The 20135-nt window shown below is 36.9% G+C and overlaps 1 protein-coding gene across 33 annotated transcripts in view; it reads left to right on the plus strand.

Annotated features, from left to right (window-relative positions):
• The window catches only part of fnbp1b (formin binding protein 1b), a 111590-nt gene extending 92023 nt beyond the window's left edge, over positions 1-19567 (plus strand). For 8 of the 33 annotated variants that reach the window (XM_088615027.1, XM_088615046.1, XM_088615021.1 and 5 more), the window contains 8 exons: positions 336-422; positions 5233-5247; positions 5425-5460; positions 8775-8884; positions 9171-9303; positions 10900-11024; positions 11577-11716; positions 12007-14185. In XM_088615027.1, the coding sequence (XP_088471153.1) occupies positions 336-422; positions 5233-5247; positions 5425-5460; positions 8775-8884; positions 9171-9303; positions 10900-11024; positions 11577-11716; positions 12007-12185 (825 nt within the window). In that variant the 3' untranslated portion in view covers positions 12186-14185. Of the gene's footprint in view, positions 1-335; positions 423-5232; positions 5248-5424; positions 5461-8774; positions 8885-9170; positions 9304-10899; positions 11025-11576; positions 11717-12006; positions 14186-15125 lie in introns of those variants that run through there. The other 25 variants (XM_088615038.1, XM_088615040.1, XM_088615042.1 and 22 more) reach the window with 11 other exon arrangements.
• Positions 19568-20135: the final 568 nt, after the last annotated feature.

Below are 20135 nucleotides of genomic sequence, written 5' to 3' on the forward strand. Positions count from 1 at the left end.
TGACTGTGAGGCATTTCTGTGGAACACAGAAAACTGGGTTTCTTTCAGTCAGGTTCAGCAGGTATCAACTACGAAGGTCTGCAGTCCTGCTGGGATTGAAATAACCCACTGTTCCTTATTCTGAGACCGTCTACTTTCATGTTACCAAGTCAGTGGTGTAGATGTTGTACAGTATCACATTTTTCCAATCCCAGCTCTGCTGTACCCGCAGTGATGTGTTGCCAGTTACTGGCAAAAACTCGAGCCTGTATCATGAAAGCTTTGAGGTGTCCTAGTGGAGGGCTGTAGCACTGTTTTGATTACTAAAGATGTGTTTTTTCTCACTAATGCCGCAGCAGAGTCGAACTTACTCTTATCACAAAGAGCTCATGAAGAGGACTTTAGGCAGACCCACATACGCGTATGAGGCCAGACAATATGTTGTAAGTCTTTGTATGGTGAGCTGGCCATACAGGTGCTACACAGTCACTAACTGCATTTTTTAAATGTGTTATCAGAATCGGATGTCTTAATCCAGGAATGTATATAAATATAATAAAGTAGATGTAATTCTGTCAAAATTTACTTTCTCAGCAAAAAGAAACATAATGTTTTGGCTTCTAAAAACTTACTATATTACTGTTAGAAAAATTATCTATTAATGGATAAAAACATTAATATGTAAATAAATAATACAGATGCATATTATAAGGAAATTACCTAAAAGGTGCTATAATGTTTTGTATTTACCTAGTAGAATGAAGACGTTTAATAATTTGTTTGATTATAAATTGTTGTCTTCCAATTTGAATATATTATTCTATTAAAACACCAAAAATTAATATTTTGTACTGTATTATGACAAGAACAGCTGGTTGTTGGTTGGTTAGTTAGTTATTAGCTCCACATTCTTCAGTTAGCATTGAAATTTTATATCAGACTACGTTTTGCTGGCTTTTTAAATGGGGTTAGTGTCTGTGTCTCTGGGTGCCCAATAACACATGATCATGTGCTGGCTTCATTCTGTGTCTCATGTGTTATTGAAACATGTGGCTATGTAACTCATACCTGTGACATGCTAATAGATTAGACTTATGTCTTCACAGACAATAGCCCCTGCATTTAACGTCTAGATCAGCTGACATGATGGGGTGAATTCTCAGTGTGTCACAAGTAACCATTGGAAATGTTTTTTTTTAGCCAAGAATTTCTACAGGTCTTAGTTTTTGCTATATGTTTTTTATCTTAATTTGAAGATTTATAATTTCAGCTTACACTTTGGAATTCACTCTGCTTTGTTAGCTGTACAGGCAAATCGGCATCCATAATTCTTCAAACTTGTGCACATATTCCTGATTCCCCTAAATTAAAGGTGCCTGTAGAGCAGCATTGTTGATCATGCGCGATTATACTGCATTTGTGGAGCTCTGGTCATGGCATTGTGTTCAGAAGAGACACATTAAAGTTTTAGGTCTTTTATTGCATTCTTCTGAGATGTAGCCACATAGCATACGTATTTCACCACAGACATACAGTAAGTTGTGAATTTGTTAAATCCAGTGCTTTACAAGACATACAAGACTTTGACCACTTCAATCTCAAATTAAGCAGCAACATGGAAAAAAAAGACTTAAAAGCAAGTTTTTTCAAGTGTGTTTGAATTTCTATTCTAGCTAAATTACCTTTTTTAAAAATGGATTGTGCATTTTTTATTATACACCCTTTAATTTGGAAATACCAGTTTTTAATTAATCAATCCTTATTATTAAGACACTGCATACCTAGCACCTACAGTAGGACACCTTACTCTGAGACATGCACTGCCAGAGCTACAGTATCTGCCATTTTCCACATCGCTGCCCAGCACCTTGCTGGAGGATTGACATGGTTCACTGACAGCACTGCAAGCTCACAGGTATACGCAAAGCCTTAAAGATCACTTAAAGCAGAATCTGGACCGAGTCTCAATTTGCACTCCAAACGCTAAATAAAGAGAAGCACAAATTGCTTCTTTTTATCCCCAGACATCAGATTTAGTTACCTAAAGGGATTACTGCTCTGACATAGAAATCCCTTTGGATCTTTGCATCTGTAAAACACTCACTCTCTTTGGTTCTTCTGCACATTGATGGTGTTATTTTATGACAGTGCTATATTCGTTTCATAGCCCTGTACAGAACTGCAGGAAGTAATATGCTGTAATCATTTAAACAGAAGCAACAAGAAACTAAGTCCAGTCTACATTGTCTGAGAATTTCTTCTTCTAAAGCTGCCATCTTTTTTAATCTCTCTTGTGTTTGAGCAATACTGCTCAGCTCTTCTTTTCTCAGAGCGCAAAATATTGCCAAAGCCAAATGTTTCAGCATGTTTTTTCCTATTTTGAAACTACCTCTTATTACTTTCATATATTGATCAGCTACTGTACGTTCCCTCACTTTCACACAGTGAAACACACACAGTTACCTAGGAAAATACTCCCTAAATAATGTTTTTCATCTTTTTTGCTTGTCTTAGAGTTTTATTTTCTGTATTTTTAAACTTTTCTTCCATTTTTGACTGTTTAATCCATCAGAAAATGTGTTTCATGACTCTTTTATTTTTGGAGTTATTTTTTAATTCATTAGCATTGATGATTTTTTCATTGATATTTCAAAGGGTATCTTAAAACAGCTCTGACACATTATTTATTGTACTTAATTTAAAAAAGGCACTGTGTTTTATATGTATATACAGTACACACTATCATAAAAGGTTTATAAGTATCTCTGTACAGAATTACTGCCATAAATCATTTCAGTACAATGAAATCTCAAACTATTTTTGGACTACATTCCAATCTCAAAAATATGTATGCTTCTAATTAGTCAGTCTTACTTCCTTTGTTGTCCCAAATGTGCTTTGCAGGTAGGTGAGAATATATTCATGATACAGAATACATAAGCCTTCAGAGATGTTCGACATATTTTACACCTATTTTATAATTTTGGCAGTAGCTCTCTTGCTCTGGCAGACGCAAAGACCCTCACTGTGGCTGAGAACTCGTGTTCATCTGTACAAGGGAAGTGGTTTAGACCTCTAAATTATCTGTCACCTGCAATGGCCATCCGTAGTTGCTCATCAGCCTTTGAGGAAGAAAGGCTTCAGTTTTCCCCATATTCTTACAAGTCAAAACACATCTGTGTGTTTTGTTTAATCAGTTCACTATGAATTTTGCCTGCATTGTATACACTATTGTATACAGAGTGGAATTGATCTGCTTCTCTGACACAAGTAATGTGAATAACAATCCACGTTTTCTTAATGTTACAAAAGAAAAAAAAAGTTTAACAGGTTGAGTCTCTGGTTTCAGTGTACTGAAATGCACAAAGTGATGAGCCAAGCATTACGTATTGTCTGGTTTAGGTGCATTAGGGACATTTTATGGGGCTGGAATCTGTGCAGACGTGTAATTGCATTTGTGCAGAATGAGTGCTGCCTGCTTCAGTATGACCGGTCCAGGTCCAGATAGTCCCCCCAGTCTTCATAGCTGTGCTGTACTTTGGCTGGATTGAAGGGTTGGATGACCAGTCTAGTCATGACCTGACCTGCTATGTCTCTTCCTGCCAATAGTCTATCTGTACCTGTTGGCTCCTCATACAACCTGTTGTGTCATGAGCAGAAAGGTGAAGTGGTGATCTGTTGTATCATCAGCCTGTATGTCTGTGTGTATATCATGTCTTTTCTTCACTCTATCACACCCTCCACCTCTCCACTCTGTTGGCTGACTAGTGTGCGTTTTAGCCCAGTGGCTGTTATCTTCTGTGTCTGGTGGGGGGGAGGGGGGGTATTTCCTTATGAGCCCTCCGCTGAACTTCACTGGATGATTTATAAAATAAAACTAAATGGACTGTTATTACTGCATTGGAAATATTGCAAAGGTGCTACTAGCATTTGTAAGTATTTGGTTTCACGTGAGGCCACTAATCTGAATAAACTTTGCAATTAAAGAAGAGCAAGTTTACCCTAATTCCCACTAAATACCACCTAAGAGCTTTGTTTGCCTCTGAATGCTTTCTGTTCTCTGCTTAGTAACAGTATGAATGCCCAGAATTGAAAAAGTAGATCAGAATTTTCCAATCCCTGCCACAGAAGACCTGTATGTCTGAAAATTCTGTTGAACTAAATCAGCTCATTATTGGCTTGACTGGAACAAATTATCCTAGTGCTAGAGCTTTAACGAGAACTAGAAAATCTATAAAAGACTTGAACTGGCAACCCCTGAATTAGAATCCTTCTATCATGACAGCAACATTTTTGAGTTGTATCCTGACTCATCAAATCTCAGAAGCTAAGCATGGCCTGGCCTGTTCAGTACTGATCTGGAAGACGTGTAAGTAAAACCAGGTTGCAGTTCTAAGTGGTGCTGGTGTAGGAGTTACTCTTCACTCTAGACCAGAATTTCCCCCACTGTGGTAAATGGGGGCACTGTGCTTTAGGACGTGCTCTCCTTCAGATGAGATGTTGAAAGTACTAACAGTCTGATTATTAAAGGCCCCATTCCACTGTTCCTAAATGTAGTTATCCATGCTAAATTACACTTTGGGGCTTGCACAATGTAGACACAATGTAAATTTCCTCCTGAACTGAATTGAGCAAGACAGTTCTCACTCTGCCTGATTGGCTATCTGGTGGAGTTGCTGGCGCGTAATGTGTCAGCCAGGTAGACAAGGCACTTCAGTGGTGGATGAAGTGGGACTGCCCCTTGTACTGTACATGCAAGATGCTTTGGTATCCTTTGAGGTGAAAATCACTATATGAATGCAATAGTATTATTATTACGGCTATTAACCTTGTTTCCTTACTAATAATTATGATTACTATAAACATAGTTGTTGCATTTATATAGATCTTTTTTAGTTTTGTAGGATAACTGTTTTAATCTGAACCCTGTTTATCTTTGCAATATTTCAAACTGCAAAGGGTGCACATTCTTTAATTTTAGGAAAATGGAACAAATGAGCCCCTTTTTTTCAATATTTAACAAACCATTTCCCCAAGCCTTCCATGTGGTGATGTTCTGCGCTGGGCTGCTCTTAGAATGGGTTTTTTTTCCTTGTGATGAAGTGTGCGCGTGCCATAATATAGCTGTTAACAGTTCGTGTGAGCATATCCAGAATACCAAATGAAAAGTTCATTTCCTACTGATATCAACTTCTTATTGTTTTGTCTTTCTCTCTTTTTTTAAAAAAAAAACTCTCTCCTTCTCCCGTGAAGCTTTCTCTCAAGCTGGTAAGCATGAATATAGCATGCTCATCCTGACATTTTTAATCAGAATAATTAAGTGTTTTTGTTTTGTTTTTGTTTTTTTTGTGACAAGAATTAATTGTGAAAACATGTTGTTGTCTCTTTTTTGTTGTGTTTTTGTCTCGTTTCTGTTTGTCCTGCTTTTTGTCTCTGTCCTGTCAGATAACTCTGAACACACAGGTCCGGAGTCTAATCGAGGTGATCAGCCTTATATAATCTCTCCTCTTTTGTTTTCTGGTTGCTTTTAATATTTAATATTAAAAAACAAATCCATTTTAAAATGAACATTCACTTTTCTCCAAATTACAGCAGGGCTCTAAACCTACAGATGATGAGAGGCTGATAGGGATGGGGTTTAACAGATCAAGTCATTCATCAAAGGAGGAAATGAACCATTCAGACCAACCTGCAGTAGAGAAATATTTAAAATAGTCAGTTCCTGGTACCAAATGGCTTGTTATGTTTCCGTTGACACCAAGCAACAAAACAGAAAACTTTCATATGTAGCAATCATAACAAACTATTGAGAGCAGATTAATTTTCCTTTTTTGTTTTTTAATCAAAGGAAGTGTTACATAGCCAGTTACTGCCAGTATTACTAATCTAAAAAAAGGCTAACAGGGTTCTGAATTTAATATAGGACCAACATTTTCTGTTCTGAGTCACTCTGGCTGCTTTTGATTCTAGATTACATTTAGGAAATTGATTCGGCTCACTCCATTAGAGTTCAGAAGCTATTGTAATGCTCCAGCGCTTTGACAACAGCGAAGGAAAGAGCAGGTTCTGCTTTTTAATATTCCACTCAATTGTAGTTTGTCAATGCATATAGTCATTGTACCATTATGGAATTTGATTTGCTCAAAGTTGAGCTAGAGTGCTGAGCTCTTGGTTGCCCAGGGTCAATGGTTCATTTTCCCTTTTATTTGACTTCAAAATATAAATGTAAAAAAAACTTTGTTGTTAGGTGGCATATCGATTTGTCAGACATTGTTGTGAATTTGTCCACTGTGTATGAAGTTAGCTCTGTTATATGGTGGACAGACTTCGCAGCATCATGCTAAAATGCATTGACAGGTGTCATTACTGTTTAGAGCCCTGTTGATATTACCTACAGTACAAGAGTAATACTGTAACGTCTCTAATACAGTTTAATAATCCTAAAGCATCTCAATCATTATGTGTTCTTAAACCTATTTATTCAATAACCAAGTACTGTATGTGAAATTAATCAAATCATACTAATTCATTTATATCTTAGTAGTGTTTCATATAAAGGGTTTGGTAATTACTGTAGTTTACAATCTAAAGTGCATTTATAAGATCCTTAAAAACTTAATGTTAAACATATTAAAAACTTAAAAATTAAACTTAAAAGCTCAAAAAACATATCAAAGTGTTTGTGTTTGTAAAAGAAAGCATTGTTTAATTTAGAGGAGCCTCACATTGAACAATTATTGTGACATTTTTTTTAAATAGTGCAATTCAGAATTTTAATCAAGAGCTTTAAGGGGGTGCTTTTTAGGGGAAACTACAGGTAAGACATGAATGGCATCCTTAGTTTGAATTTTTGAAATCATGCTGTTAATGTCACATTAGGCCTTTTCTTACATATTTTACAAATAGTGAGGTAACATGCAGCACCAGTAGTAAGATATGAAATGAGTGTGATGTATTTTATTTAATAAAAAATAAATTGTTTTAAAAATAATGTTCTCTTTAATTTACTGTTAAATAATATGTTAATTGCATGGCTGGTTAAGGTGTTGGGTTCTCATGCAGAGAGATGGGGTAAGGTGCTTCATGTTTATGATGGTGTGGTGACATCTGTAATAAGCAGGCCTGTGATCTGTTAGTGTGCAAAAGAGTTGATTGTAAACCTTTTCAGTCTGAGCAGCAACATCAAAACTCTTAAGGCCAGTGCTGGGATCTTGAACTGAAAAATGAACAGGAGATTTAGATTAAAGCCCTGGTTAACCCGTCTGTTTCATGTAGATAACGTTTGTGAATCTGGTGCCAGAAATGTGTCTCAAAATGAAAAAGAGCCATTGTGCACTTTTAATTTAAATAAGTATGCCATGAAGTATGTGGTATAAAATAAATAAAGAGGTTGCCTAGGAAAATGGGAGAAATCTCTTCTTAAACATTATTTCCTGACTCAAGTAAAAAAAAATATATAACCCAGTGGCCCAGCAGAGACTGAGTCTGAAGCTCTTTTCCCCATTATGTGGGGTGTCTTTGTAATGAAGCATACAAATGTACCTGTCAGGGAAAAAAAGATGACTAGTGCCACCATCTGGTGCAGCGTTGAGCTGCCACACATGTGAATCATGTACCAGTGGTTGGGCGCAGGCTGGTCTTTAGACATATACAAGTTTGTTAATAATAATAAAATAATCTGCAATGACTTAATACTTTTAACATGCAACATACTTTTAACAATTGGTCAGCAGGAATGATTATTTTAATATTTCACAATGAGAACTCTGCTCTTTAAACAGCACTGTATTTTTAATTGTGGGATATTTGTAAATTATAATCTGAGTGCAAGTACAGGTGACCCTCCTGAGAAAAAAAGAAAATGCTTCTAATAGCATTTTTGCTAATGCACAGGGATGAGGCCAGAGATTGAAAAGGTTTATAGAGGCCAGCAGTGGGAAAGCTGCAGTCTCCCCTTGATTTAAAACATAATTTCTGTGAAAAATAAGTGCTCAATTAGTAGGGCAGAGATGAAGCTGAGCATTCTTGGATGCCTTCCATCCCTTGAGATCCAGCTTTAATGAGCTGTTATTTATGAATATCCTTACTTGTGGCATGCACTGTAAATGCAGTGCTGAGGTTTTATACCCTTGCTGTGGCAGTGCCAGGACAGGTGAAAAGGTCAGTGTCAGGCAGTGAAGGTGGATGTAACGTCCAAGTGCTAATAAATCAAAGAAGTACCCTAATGGCAAACCAAGCCTAATGATGCACTTACTGTAGCAAGCCTTACAGCTAGGCTATTGCTTGTCTGAGTCCCAGCAGACTTTGCAAATTTTGCAGTTAGTAGTTGGCCATGGCCAGCAGGGAACATACTGTACAAAGTGACTGCAATGGGAAATCCATTGGAGGGCTGTAGCAGTAACCGAAAGCTGGATCGGAGTGGGAGGAAATTATATTTCAGTTTCACCTTTGTAAAAACTATATACAGTATATCTGTGGGTAAAAACGGTGTTAGAACTGTGTAGAAAATATACTGGTGTAATACAGAGAAGTCCTTTCATTTACTGACTAAAATACAAAATCCGTAGCTGAAAATATGGCAGTAGCTTTATTCATTGTAATAGCTCAGCATTGACAAGACAATAATGCATTTTTTAACCTTATGTCCAATTGGCTGTATGGCACAGGGTTTGAATTGTTTTTAGCTAAATTGTTTTAAAGAGGGGTGTACTGCATCTGTTATTGGTGGTGGTGTATAGTCTCTCCAGTTTGGTAGGAAATGTGCAGATGCTGACTGCGATTTTCTCCTTTCCCAGGGCTCTGGGCCGGAAGATTTTAGCCACTTGCCACCGGAGCAGAGGAGGAAGAAACTTCAGGCAAAGATCGACGACCTCAACAAGGAAATACAGAAAGAGATGGATCAGAAGTAAAATCCCATTTTTCTACAGAGGATTCTTCAGTACCTTGCCTATTTGTCTCATTTCAGAACACTTTCTAAAGGAACAGCTTAATAGTTTAATAGCGATGAGAAGACAAAGATCTATTTTGTTAACTTATTATCTCGGTATTTACAGGTTTCTGTAAGGAGAAGTATTATAATCAAATCAAATATTTTAGGAGAACTGAGTTTTTAACAAAAACCGACGTCAAGATTGCCCTGTTCAGTAACTGAATTTGTATCTCAGGAATTTCATTTTATTTTTCTGTGGCAGGGATGCACTGACCAAAATGAAAGACGTCTATGTAAAGAACCCCCAGATGGGAGACCCAGCCAGCGTCGACCCGCGATTAGCTGAAATCTCGCAAAACATTGAAAAGCTGCGACTGGAGGCGCAGAAATTTGAAGTGAGTCCCAGTGTTTGCTCGTGTCATCTTGAGCACTGTGGGAGGCTGCTGCCACAAAGAGGATCTAGCTGCACTTGAAGGGAGTGCACTTCTCAGAAACAGGCTTGAAAAAATCGAGCTGTGTTGTGTTCATATTCTCCTTCCCTTTTTCACCCACCTCCTTGCTAACCTCACAGAAGGCGTTCGCTTTAAGCCCTACCAAGATGCAAGCGATCATTTAAGGCAACTCAGGCGGTATCTTGGAATGAGAATGCTTTCAGAGGACAGAGCTTGTATAAATAAAACAGAAAACAGAAGTGGTCCTACCCCAACATAGGAAACCATTTCCAATTCCTGCAGATGTGTATTCTGCTGCCTGTAAGGAGACAGCATAAGGCATGAGCACAGAGAATGCTATCTGTGGATGACATTCTTCTGGCACTTGAGAAAGAGCAGCTGTACAATATATTGAAAAAAACTCCATCTTGCATCTTGGCTGATATTTAGTTTTAACGCCAAAGCCTGAATGCTTATCCCTCACCCACCTCAATTTTATCTAAATTCTTTACAGATGACAAGTTAAAGGATTTCCCTGTTGGGAGTATCCAAAATGAACTAAACAGAACAGAAGGTGTATATGAAATTCTGCCAGCTGATTCTGATCACAGGGTGCACATTAGAGGAAAACAATGGTGAACACTGTGTAGCAGTATCCTGACCAATTAGTTTTATTTGAATTAACAATTAAGTCATTTTAAAAGAAGTAAACAATTTTACGTTGTATGAACTAATAAAACCTTATGCAGTTAAAGCAATAATATCTAGTTCAAGAGTTAATACTTCATAGGAGTTCACACTTCACACACTCAGTTTATTCTTTTCACAGTGCTCTAATTGTCTTCTTTCATTAACATAATTCTTCACATTTGGCTGGTCTTATCAGAAAGGAATTCTTTTTGGTTTCAGTTTTCACAATATTTAAAATCACCAGTCCTGGTATCCAACCACAGCATTAAAAAAAACCTTAATTGATCAGTGTCACTAGAATGTACTGAGCGGAACTTCATTCAAGGCATAAATGGAACTACTGCCTACTTTGTTTGCAATTTCCTTGCTTGACTTAAAAGTCTCATTAACCTGTTGTTAACCTGCACACCTGATTTCATCAGGGAGTGTAGAAGATTGAAAATAATTTGTGCTCAAAACTTGTTTGTGGGAGGAACAGTTCCACCATTTAGTTTTTGAGTCAGAATAAGCAAAAACAACAGATAAGACAATTGATCAAATTTATATGATTGTAATAAATAAGGCTACTATTACTTCCTGTAGAACAAGATGAAAGCAGTACAGAAAACAGTAAGAGCAGCACTCTAAGCATCAGAGAAGATTTAATATTTTTATACATGCCTAGAGGAATTTTCTCAATGTTTCTGGGGCCTTTGGACTGTGGAGTGTGAATCATACTCCCAAGACAGCTTAAAAAGGCAGTTCTTAACTTTGACCTCGGTACCTGAGGGGTATCCTCTGAAACAGTCCAAGCGTCTTCCAGAAACAATGGCAGAATTTCAGCTCCTGTAGTGTGGTAGTCTGGTTGACTGATGGCTTGTATTTTTCCAGGGCTGGCTGGCAGAGGTGGAAGGAAGGCTGCCTACGAGGAGTGAGCCCCCACGAAGACAGAGTGAACTGTATGAGACCCAAAACAGCACACCTGTCAATAACAACTGCGCACAGGACCGAGAGAGGTACAGTACAGCTCATCTGGAAAGAGGGAAGATGCTGGAGGTGAAAGATTCCGAATTATTACTAGTAAAAGGTTTCAAAAGCTAACGCAAATTGGAAAATGTAATAAAAAGGTCAAATTGTATTTTTAGTTTATTAGCCTATCTAATATGATTGAATAAAGGAAACAGGACTCAAGGGCAGTCTTCCTCCTTTGAGTGCAAAAGTCCAACAGGTTTTATCAATGTTTCTTAATCTGTAATGTATGTCTGGTAAAAATGTATCAGGACAGTAATTCTAAGCAATTACTGTAATAACTTATAAAATGTAGATTTTGTGTGCAACAAATTAGGAGACTGTGGCACATCAATTGGGGCTTGGCCCCCAGTGATTAATAATACATCTCAAATTAAGAATTTACTTTCTAATTAAACAGAACTTCTAGGAAAAATTCACTTTACAAATAGAACTAAGCTTCTGAAAGCGGAAGTAAAACCTTCGTCCTTCACAAAGGCTGCCCTGTTCTGACCACTCTGAGCCGTTGCTATAGTTACTCTATGTGTTCCTCCCTTGAGCAGCCCGGATGGCAGTTACACAGAAGAGCAGAGTTCCGAGACTCAGATCAAGGTGCCCAATACAGAGTTTGATGATGAGTTTGATGATGAAGAACCCCTTCCCACTATCGGCACCTGCAAAGCCCTTTACCCATTCGAAGGTACAGTAACTCGCGAGTCACTGTTGTTAAGCTCCGGGGAGGGGGAAAGGCAAGCTCTGTTTTTTTTTTATTTTCAGCATCCATTAAGTTTGCCTTTCCAAAGACACACTCAGCTGTGAAGAACAGAGCTGCCTAGCACGTGGTTGGCTTGTGTGTTTGAGAATCTTCTTGGTCTCCAAACAGGTGCAGCGGCCTTTGGTTCATCCCTCCTTCTGCATCAGACTGAGAATACATGGGCGTCATTAGGACCGTTCATGAACGCATTCAGACTCGTTTCTCTGTTTACTCAGGACACAATGAAGGCACCATCACAGTGGCAGAAGGGGAGATGCTGTACGTAATTGAAGAAGACAAAGGGGATGGCTGGACCCGGGTGCGAAGGAACGAGGATGACGAGGGATACGTGCCTACGTCATACGTTGAGGTCTATTTGGACACAAATGCCAAAGGTGCTATGACATACATTTAACAGTAGACACATGAAGAGCATCCAAAGTGCTATCTTTTCAATCCAAGCAGGGCCAGTCCTTAGTTCAGGTGGCAGAACAGGGCAGCCCTAATGCCAGCTGCACCTTCTCTTTGAGCTTGTGCTACAATGCAGGACAATTTAAAACCCTTCTTCAGTGACTACAGATGTCCTTGTTCTCAAATCACTGCATTGTAGGAGGAATGGGGTGGGGTCACTGGAATTTGTTGGGGGTGGGGGGGGGAGCGAAGAAGGGTTTTCACTGTTTTCTGCACACACTATTGCGTCGTCTGTGTTTTTAAAATAATTCTTTATGTTGTGCGTTCAGCTCTTAAGTGCTGGTAACTGTGGGAGAATGCCACCAGAGAGTGAAAAGCACAAAAAGAACATCCTTTTCCTGTGGTAAAGCTGGCTATACTGGTCCACATGTAAGGCTTTCTGATTAACTTCTGTGATAGTTACCTCCATAAGCACAACTGATGGGGGACAATGTTTGCTCTGTTTTATCAGCTGTTCTTAATGTTTTACGATATAGCAAAGTGGTGCCATAAATGATTGAACAGATGTATATACAGTACATATTTAAAATATGGACAGGTTTGTGGTTCCTTTTTTTTTTTCTGCCACAAGCCTTCACACTTACATGCATGTTTTCCTGAATTATCAAGTCATACTGATATGAAACCATTTCAGTTAGTATTGCTTTCTCAGAAATGTTACTGCGTCGTTAAAATATCACTTAATTGTTTGTTTGGCGGAAAGAAAGCTAGATGTTGTAATAAAAAATCTTTTGGTGCATCTGGCCAAAAAGCTTTTTATTTGTATTTTAGTTACAGAGAGGGTTTTTTTTGTTGTTCCTGCATATCTTTCTTCTAAAGATACATTTACAGTACCTACAAATCTCTCTTCTCTTAAAATTATTTGTTTAACTTCTAGTATTGGCTAAAGGTTTTACTTCCACATAAATCAAACACAAAAACAGAAATTGAGTACACTAATACCTGACTGAGATTTAAAAAATAAAACAGCTTGTTCTCTCTCCCCTCTCCAGTGTTCCACTGCTGTTTCTGCACAGTGCTGTTTTGGTTATTTAAACAGACAACACAATCCATACTTTCTTTTAGTGGTAAATGAAGACTTTGAAAGCACTTAGTTTACAAAATGTGGTGACTGTGTTAATCATTCGATGTTCAGACAGTATGTACACTATGTTCTGCAGTTTCTAGTTCTGTAATTATAAATTGTATTTGAAGAAAAGAAGCAAAATCTTTAACACATTTCTTTCTAATTAGATTGAAAACTAACCAAGTTGCCTAATACAGGTAAATGAACTGAAATGCATGATCCCTCCCTTTCTGCAAAAATGACATCAGATAGTATTTGTGGCAGGCAAAGACATCCTTGCTATGCAAATATTTGCAATAAAAGTGCAAATCTGTTCGGCAAAATAACCTTTTTTTTTAATAATCTATTTTATATTTATCTTTCAAAAATGTATGCATCTCATCAGGAGGATTTACCAAGTGCATGAGAAACAACTTGCTTTCATGCGTATCTGTCAGATACCGTTCTTTGTTTCAGTACATATTTCAATGTCTCGATTTTTTTGGCAACACCAGGAACTCCACATTTTAGTTTTTGTTTTTTATGGTATTTGTGTAACAATTCAACTCACATATGTTGTGTAGTTTCACAATCTAAAACGATTTGTGGCTGACTAAGCACTATTTATGCATGCCATATTTGTTCTTTAAACTGAGCACTATATTATTCTCTTTCTGCCTTTTTAAGAACAATTGTTGTATATAAGGTGCCCTTATTGTAACACCCTTTTCCCCTTTCTCCTAACTCAGTACATTTCTTGAGTGAAATAATCACTATTGGCTCTATTGCTCATGCTGGGCAGGGAATCAACAAATTCATTCTTTTCAACATTTCCACAACAAAAACCTAACATTCTCATTAACATCCTCATACACAATGACCATAAATAATCAACAAAATACTAGTGACACAAGCATGACGTAAGGGAAAGTATACTTATAAACTGGTTTCGGAAGAGCATGAAGAAATGTTATTTGAAAATTAAAAATCCCATAAGCACTTCTATTTTTAAGAGGTGCATACCAGCAGTAAATGAAAACAGAGTGGGTTACTATACAGTCCTGCTATAAACCATCTGAGCTGCTGTTCACATTAATATGTTAAAATGCTGTGCAGCATATGAGATTGATAAAAACTGTGTGATCTGCTGTAAAATGTTGTGGTGTAAAAATATTTAATCTTTTTTAAGGTTACTGAGGATTCATATGGAGTAATACAATATGAAAAAGTACACACTTATACTTAACATTTCCATTTTTATCAGATTGCCAATATGTAGTTTACTGTGCTAATAATAATAACTGCATCTGCACTATGGCGACAAAATAGAGAATATTGCAATCATTTCATTTTCCTTAAGCACAAATCGGTCACCTGGAATATGACTCGTTCAGGGCAGGAATGAAATGTTTTTCAGACATTATTGTCCCAAGTTTAACGAGTGCATGGGCTGCTTCTGTTGCATTCTAAAAGGTTTTTGTTATTGCTTTTGAAGCAATGTGTCTGAATTGTATTATTTTTTGTGTTAACCTTGCAAAACTGAAATAAAACTAAAAATCAGACTAGAGCTGCAAAACAGCTTTTATACTCACAAGATATATTTTGACAAAATAACCATTGCAGCCCGAAAACAATCAGGACTGAAAAAATATACTTATACATACTGTAGTTAAAAACTGAATGGCCAGTGCTATTGCTGTTATAATTTCACAGAATTGCATTGCCTGTCTTATGGGGAATGTGATTTCTTCCCTCCATATCTAATTTTTTTTTGCATCCTATCTAACATGTTCTTGTTATTTGTGTTGTGTTTTTGTTTTTCTTTGTTTTAAATTGCAGATTCCTAAAAGTGTGGGGCTGGCACAGGAATCACAGGGCAAGCTGCTTCTGGAGAAACCCGTCCTCCTCTTAAAATGCTTTTAGTCAGGAAAACAGACGCCAGAAAAGGGGACAAGTTAGGATGCGGTTGATTTTCGCCACTCAAAAGTAAAAAAAGCAATTGATTGAACGCTCCTTCTGGTAGCAGAAAGAAACGTAAAGAAACCAAATTTATCAACCATCATATTTTCATATTCTGCTTCTTTTGTTGCTGCAAGGCATGCTTCTCGACATACTAACTTGGCTTCCTTTTCTTCGTCAGCAGTGGTCACTTGCTAATGCTCACAGCTCTTTTGACAGGGCTCCTAACTAAAGACATAAAACGTGATCTTGACCAGAAGGGTGTGCCACAGGATCAGAAACCATATCTTTTGAAACCATTTTATTCCTGCACAGCCAAGCCACCTTCCCGCATACCTGGTTTATAAAGTTTACATACTGTAGATCTTTCACATCGCCTTTACATGGAGCTGCAGGACTATTCCCTGCAGATGATTTTAATGGCATAGCATGAACATACTGCATGGAGAAAACACATTTCATTTTATACTACAAACAGCCTTAGAAAGAAAGAGATTTTGCAGGTTGGGATTTAACTACTTTTCATAGCGTGTTGTGCTACTCTCACTCTGTGGCTTCAATAAGTGTAAAAAAGAAGAAATTTTAGCCAGCTGTTCATCTGTTTTTCTCATGCTTTTTTCTCAAACACAAAAAGCAAGCATAAAAAAGTTAACCCCCGAATTGGACATTTTGCACTGGAACACAATTCACGGCATACTGTACCAAAGACAGGATTGAACGTGAACTTGTGTTGCTACACGGAAGCACACAGACTCTGTTTTCTGCTCACGTTCTTATGCCTGTAGGCAGTGTGCTGTAGATGAGTCACTCATGACTTCCCCCAGTCTTTCTCTCCTGTGATGCACCCTCCGGTAAAGGACTCCACATGCTTCTCACCCAGGCTACAAGGCCGTGTGTTTTGATTCCTAATTTCGCCGTTTTTCTAAGCTTGCATGCTCGCCCTGTCTCCCTGCCTTTGCCAACCTAAATGGTTTTGGAGTCTTTGGCCTGTTTTAATTTAACCATTGCCTGTACAGTTTTAAATGTTTTATGATGTTTTTTTTCTACATTGTGCCTGTGTTTTCATTTTGTTTTATACCCCCCCCCCATCTCGCATGATCACCTGTGTGTTACGTTGAATTTAATAATTTTACACACTCCCAGAATTTTCGTTTTCCCTCCAGCTGTTGAGGAAATGTTTTTGAGGATCACAATTTGTTTTTGAATAGATAGAGAAGAAATATCCTATTTTATTTAAGAAAACAAAAATGAAGTACTGCCAATCTCCATGAACAGTGTTACAAACAAGTCCATGTTACCTCATTATACTATTTTTTTACTATCAGGCTCTGACTCACAGATAAATCATTTTCTGTTTCAGTAATGAGCAATCTGTGTAATAATTTTTATGAAATAAGGTGATTATCTGCATAGCTAGTTGTGTATCAGTTATGTTAAACTGGTCCTTGAAGACTTTCCCTACTGAAGAGGCATAATTAGAGTATTATAAAGCAAAATTGGGCATTTCTGGGTTGTTTGTGGTCAGCAGTAATTCTTTGATTAGCAGCCTCCCATTAAGGTTCTTCTGTGTGCCACAGCTTTTTTATATATAAAAAATATGTGTCCTTTGTAATGTGGAGCCGGACAGTACATTATTGTCAGCTCAGTACAAATAGTATATGTCAATATATTCTGTTCTTTGTGGCACATAATGATTTTATTAAATTTTATGGGGTTACGCAAATGTCAGTTTTCTTCTCTCTAGACTGATCACACCAATCGCTATTAAAAAAAAACCCTTGCCAAAAATAAATTTTGGAAGAACATTAAATAAAGTTTGGAATTCATATTAACACAGCTCTTAACTTTCATAGGAATATTTTGAAATGGTCTTAAGGCTATATGAAGCCTGTTTGTTTAAAAAAACACTTCTTAAAGATGAGACTGATGATTTTTTAAGTAAGGATTCCCTAAAGTCTGGTAATTAAATTAAAATTTTAAATCAGCACAGTGCAATGGCTAAGCTTGAGTGAATGATGAGGATCATCACAGAAATTTAGTACAAACAGCTTTTGGGTTATGATTGTTGGATCAAACAGATTTAACAGCACTGAAACGTATGAGACTCAATTATCATGAACATTGCACAGAAAACTTTCCAAGTCCACAGTTTCTTGCATTATAAATGTTAGGGAAACAAGTGTTCAGTTTTGGAAGTTCTGTTGTAGTATAATAATACGTGACATACAGTACGTTTGCAGTAATGAGACAGTCTCTTAGAGAAAGCCTGAATTTACTTTGGCACTCATCTGTCTCTGATGAAGATTCTGACCACTACCTAGGAGCTGGAGCCCCAGATGTTGGCAGTGTAGTCTACCAATGGCTGTGCATTACAAATACAAAACAAGCATGAAAAACAATGGCAAAGCCTTGAACAGGTTACACAACATTCGGATATAATTTATGCATGATGAAAGGAGAACTTGAAACAGCACCTGAGCTGATGAAGGATCACCTCAAGTTAAGTTGCTGTGGTTTGTAACTCATCCTAATATGTACAGGAGATGTTTTCAGAATCAGATGATATATATAAATAAAAAGTTTAAAAACAAATTGAAAAAAAATCTATTTTTTAAAGGTTTAACTGTAATTGTACGGTTGTTGAAAATAAGTTTTGCTTTGCTAAGAGACATTGTTTTGTAAAGTCAGCCAAATGTTCTGAATGGTTTTGCACTTTGTTTTTTTGTTACATTTAGTATGCTTTTGTGTCTGAGCATTGAAGTTCACAAGTTATTTTTACAGGATACTTTACATTAACTGTGCCAATTAAAACAAAAAAGTTTTCTGTCAAGTAAATAAGTACTCATAATGCTTACTAGTCTCTTAGTTATGAGGGGAGTAGGTGTCAAAAGAGTTTGCTTTTCTTACTAAATTGGCTAAATCCCTCAATGGTTTTCTTCTTAATGTATGTTCGAGGTGTACATTTCATCTATAGCAGGGTAACTTAAAATGGAACAGAGACAGAAAGTTTAGTACCTTAGATTTTTTTTTCCATGATATGAACATCATCACCAGTGACAGTGAGTATTCTGTTGTTCTAGCTGTTTCCTGTTTTAATCTCATTAATTTGTGACAATGAAATGAAGCAGTCTGTGCTGTTAATTTTACAGTCCTGTAGTTTCTAAGCCACTAATGAAATTCAATGGAGCAGTGTAATCTTTTGTGTCTGTGTCTGGGCTGTCATTTGTCCCCTGCCAATTTTTATGATTATTCTCCTCTTTGGCATTTTACAGAAATTCATGCAAGTGTATTTTCAAAAACAAATCATCGTAAACTTGTGGAACTCAAGGGCTAAAGAATGATTTGAACTCAAAAAAAGTTAATCAGACAAGTAGTTTTCAGAATTTAGCAACATTAAAATGGACTGCTCCATGGTCAAATGTAATGAAAAGTAGCCACTAGACCTACAGTATATCATAATATGTATAATACCATAATCAGAATAATTCAAAATCAAATTCTGTCAACGTGTATTTTACTATGACTTTCTAGATGAAGTCTGCTAAATCCTTCAAACATTTAAAAATATACAGATTGTAATTTACATGGGTGCCACATATTAAGTATTTAACGGGGATATTTTATTTAAAAAACATAGTCCCCCTAATGTACTTTTATGAATGTAAAATGTGTCTTAAATCATTTTCTTGAATAATGAGGATTCCCACAGCAGGAAGGGGGCGGAAAAAAAAAATTCCAAAAATGAAATGAGCCTTTCTGAGAAAGGCACCTGACTGCTCCAGAATTACCCATCAGCCTGAATTAGCGCAGTTTTAAATTGCAGTCCAGAAAACAGCTTTATGCCTGACCCCGATAGAAGAATTCAATCGTGATGGCGTGATATGGCAAGCAAAAGATACTTTCGAAATGAGAGTACAGCCCTGAAACATTTACTATTTCATCTTAGAGTGTGCTTCAAAATGTATCCAGTTATTCTAAATAGAATTCATTTCTGTTTCATTTTCAGTCATTTTCAATTCATTTTCAAATTTCTGACTTTGGGTTTTGGAATTGTGGCATTTGTATTTTTTTTCCTATTGCATAATACACTTACTGCATGAATTTCTGTGACAGAGGAAGTAGCACATAAAATCATCAAAAATGTACATATATATATAAAAAAAATCTGGTCTGCCTTGCTGTGTCCTGTATTTTCATGACAAAAGCAGATGCCTGGTTATTCATGTTACAATTGCGCCCTCTGCTTTTCATACATTGTATTGGTAAAGATAAGAGATCTATTTGAGAATAAAATATTAAAAAACAATGTTGTTCACTTACAAGTCTTTGTCTGTTCATCTGTAGTCCTGCCAATGCATCTCGATTTTGTTGTAGTTACTGTACCTCAGAGATGAATATTATGTATATATAAATTAAACCAATCATTTGAGATTATAAAAGAGAGATCAACTACTGTGTCATTCAAGTGTGAGGAAATAACTGTCTTCGAGTACTTACTCATCTAACAAGCTTAAAACTTGTCCAATGAAGAGTCCATCCATGCAAACTAAAGCATGCTAAATATTCTTAGTATTTATATACTGCTTTCGACCCTGAAGGATCTCAAATCACTTTACATGCTGTATAGGGGACCCACTTTGTCCATCCATTTGGGTTCTTTACAACATCAGGTGAAGAAACGGTGTTATATTAAGTAAATTCTCACGTCCCACTTCAGGATACTAGAGTTAACAGAGAAGTCAGAAGTTTAAACTGAACTAGAGACGGCATTGGAGTGTAGATATTAAGTATGCAGCACGAAATAATTTTTAAATTACAGCACCCACTACTGTAAAAGAATTACCTCTGCCCAGAGAAGTTATTTTCTTGAGTTATGGACACGATAAAATA

Source organism: Lepisosteus platostomus, chromosome 21, assembly GCF_059453375.1.
Source record: "Lepisosteus platostomus isolate fLepPlt1 chromosome 21, fLepPlt1.hap1, whole genome shotgun sequence".
NCBI classification, from domain to species: Eukaryota; Metazoa; Chordata; class Actinopteri; order Semionotiformes; family Lepisosteidae; genus Lepisosteus; species Lepisosteus platostomus.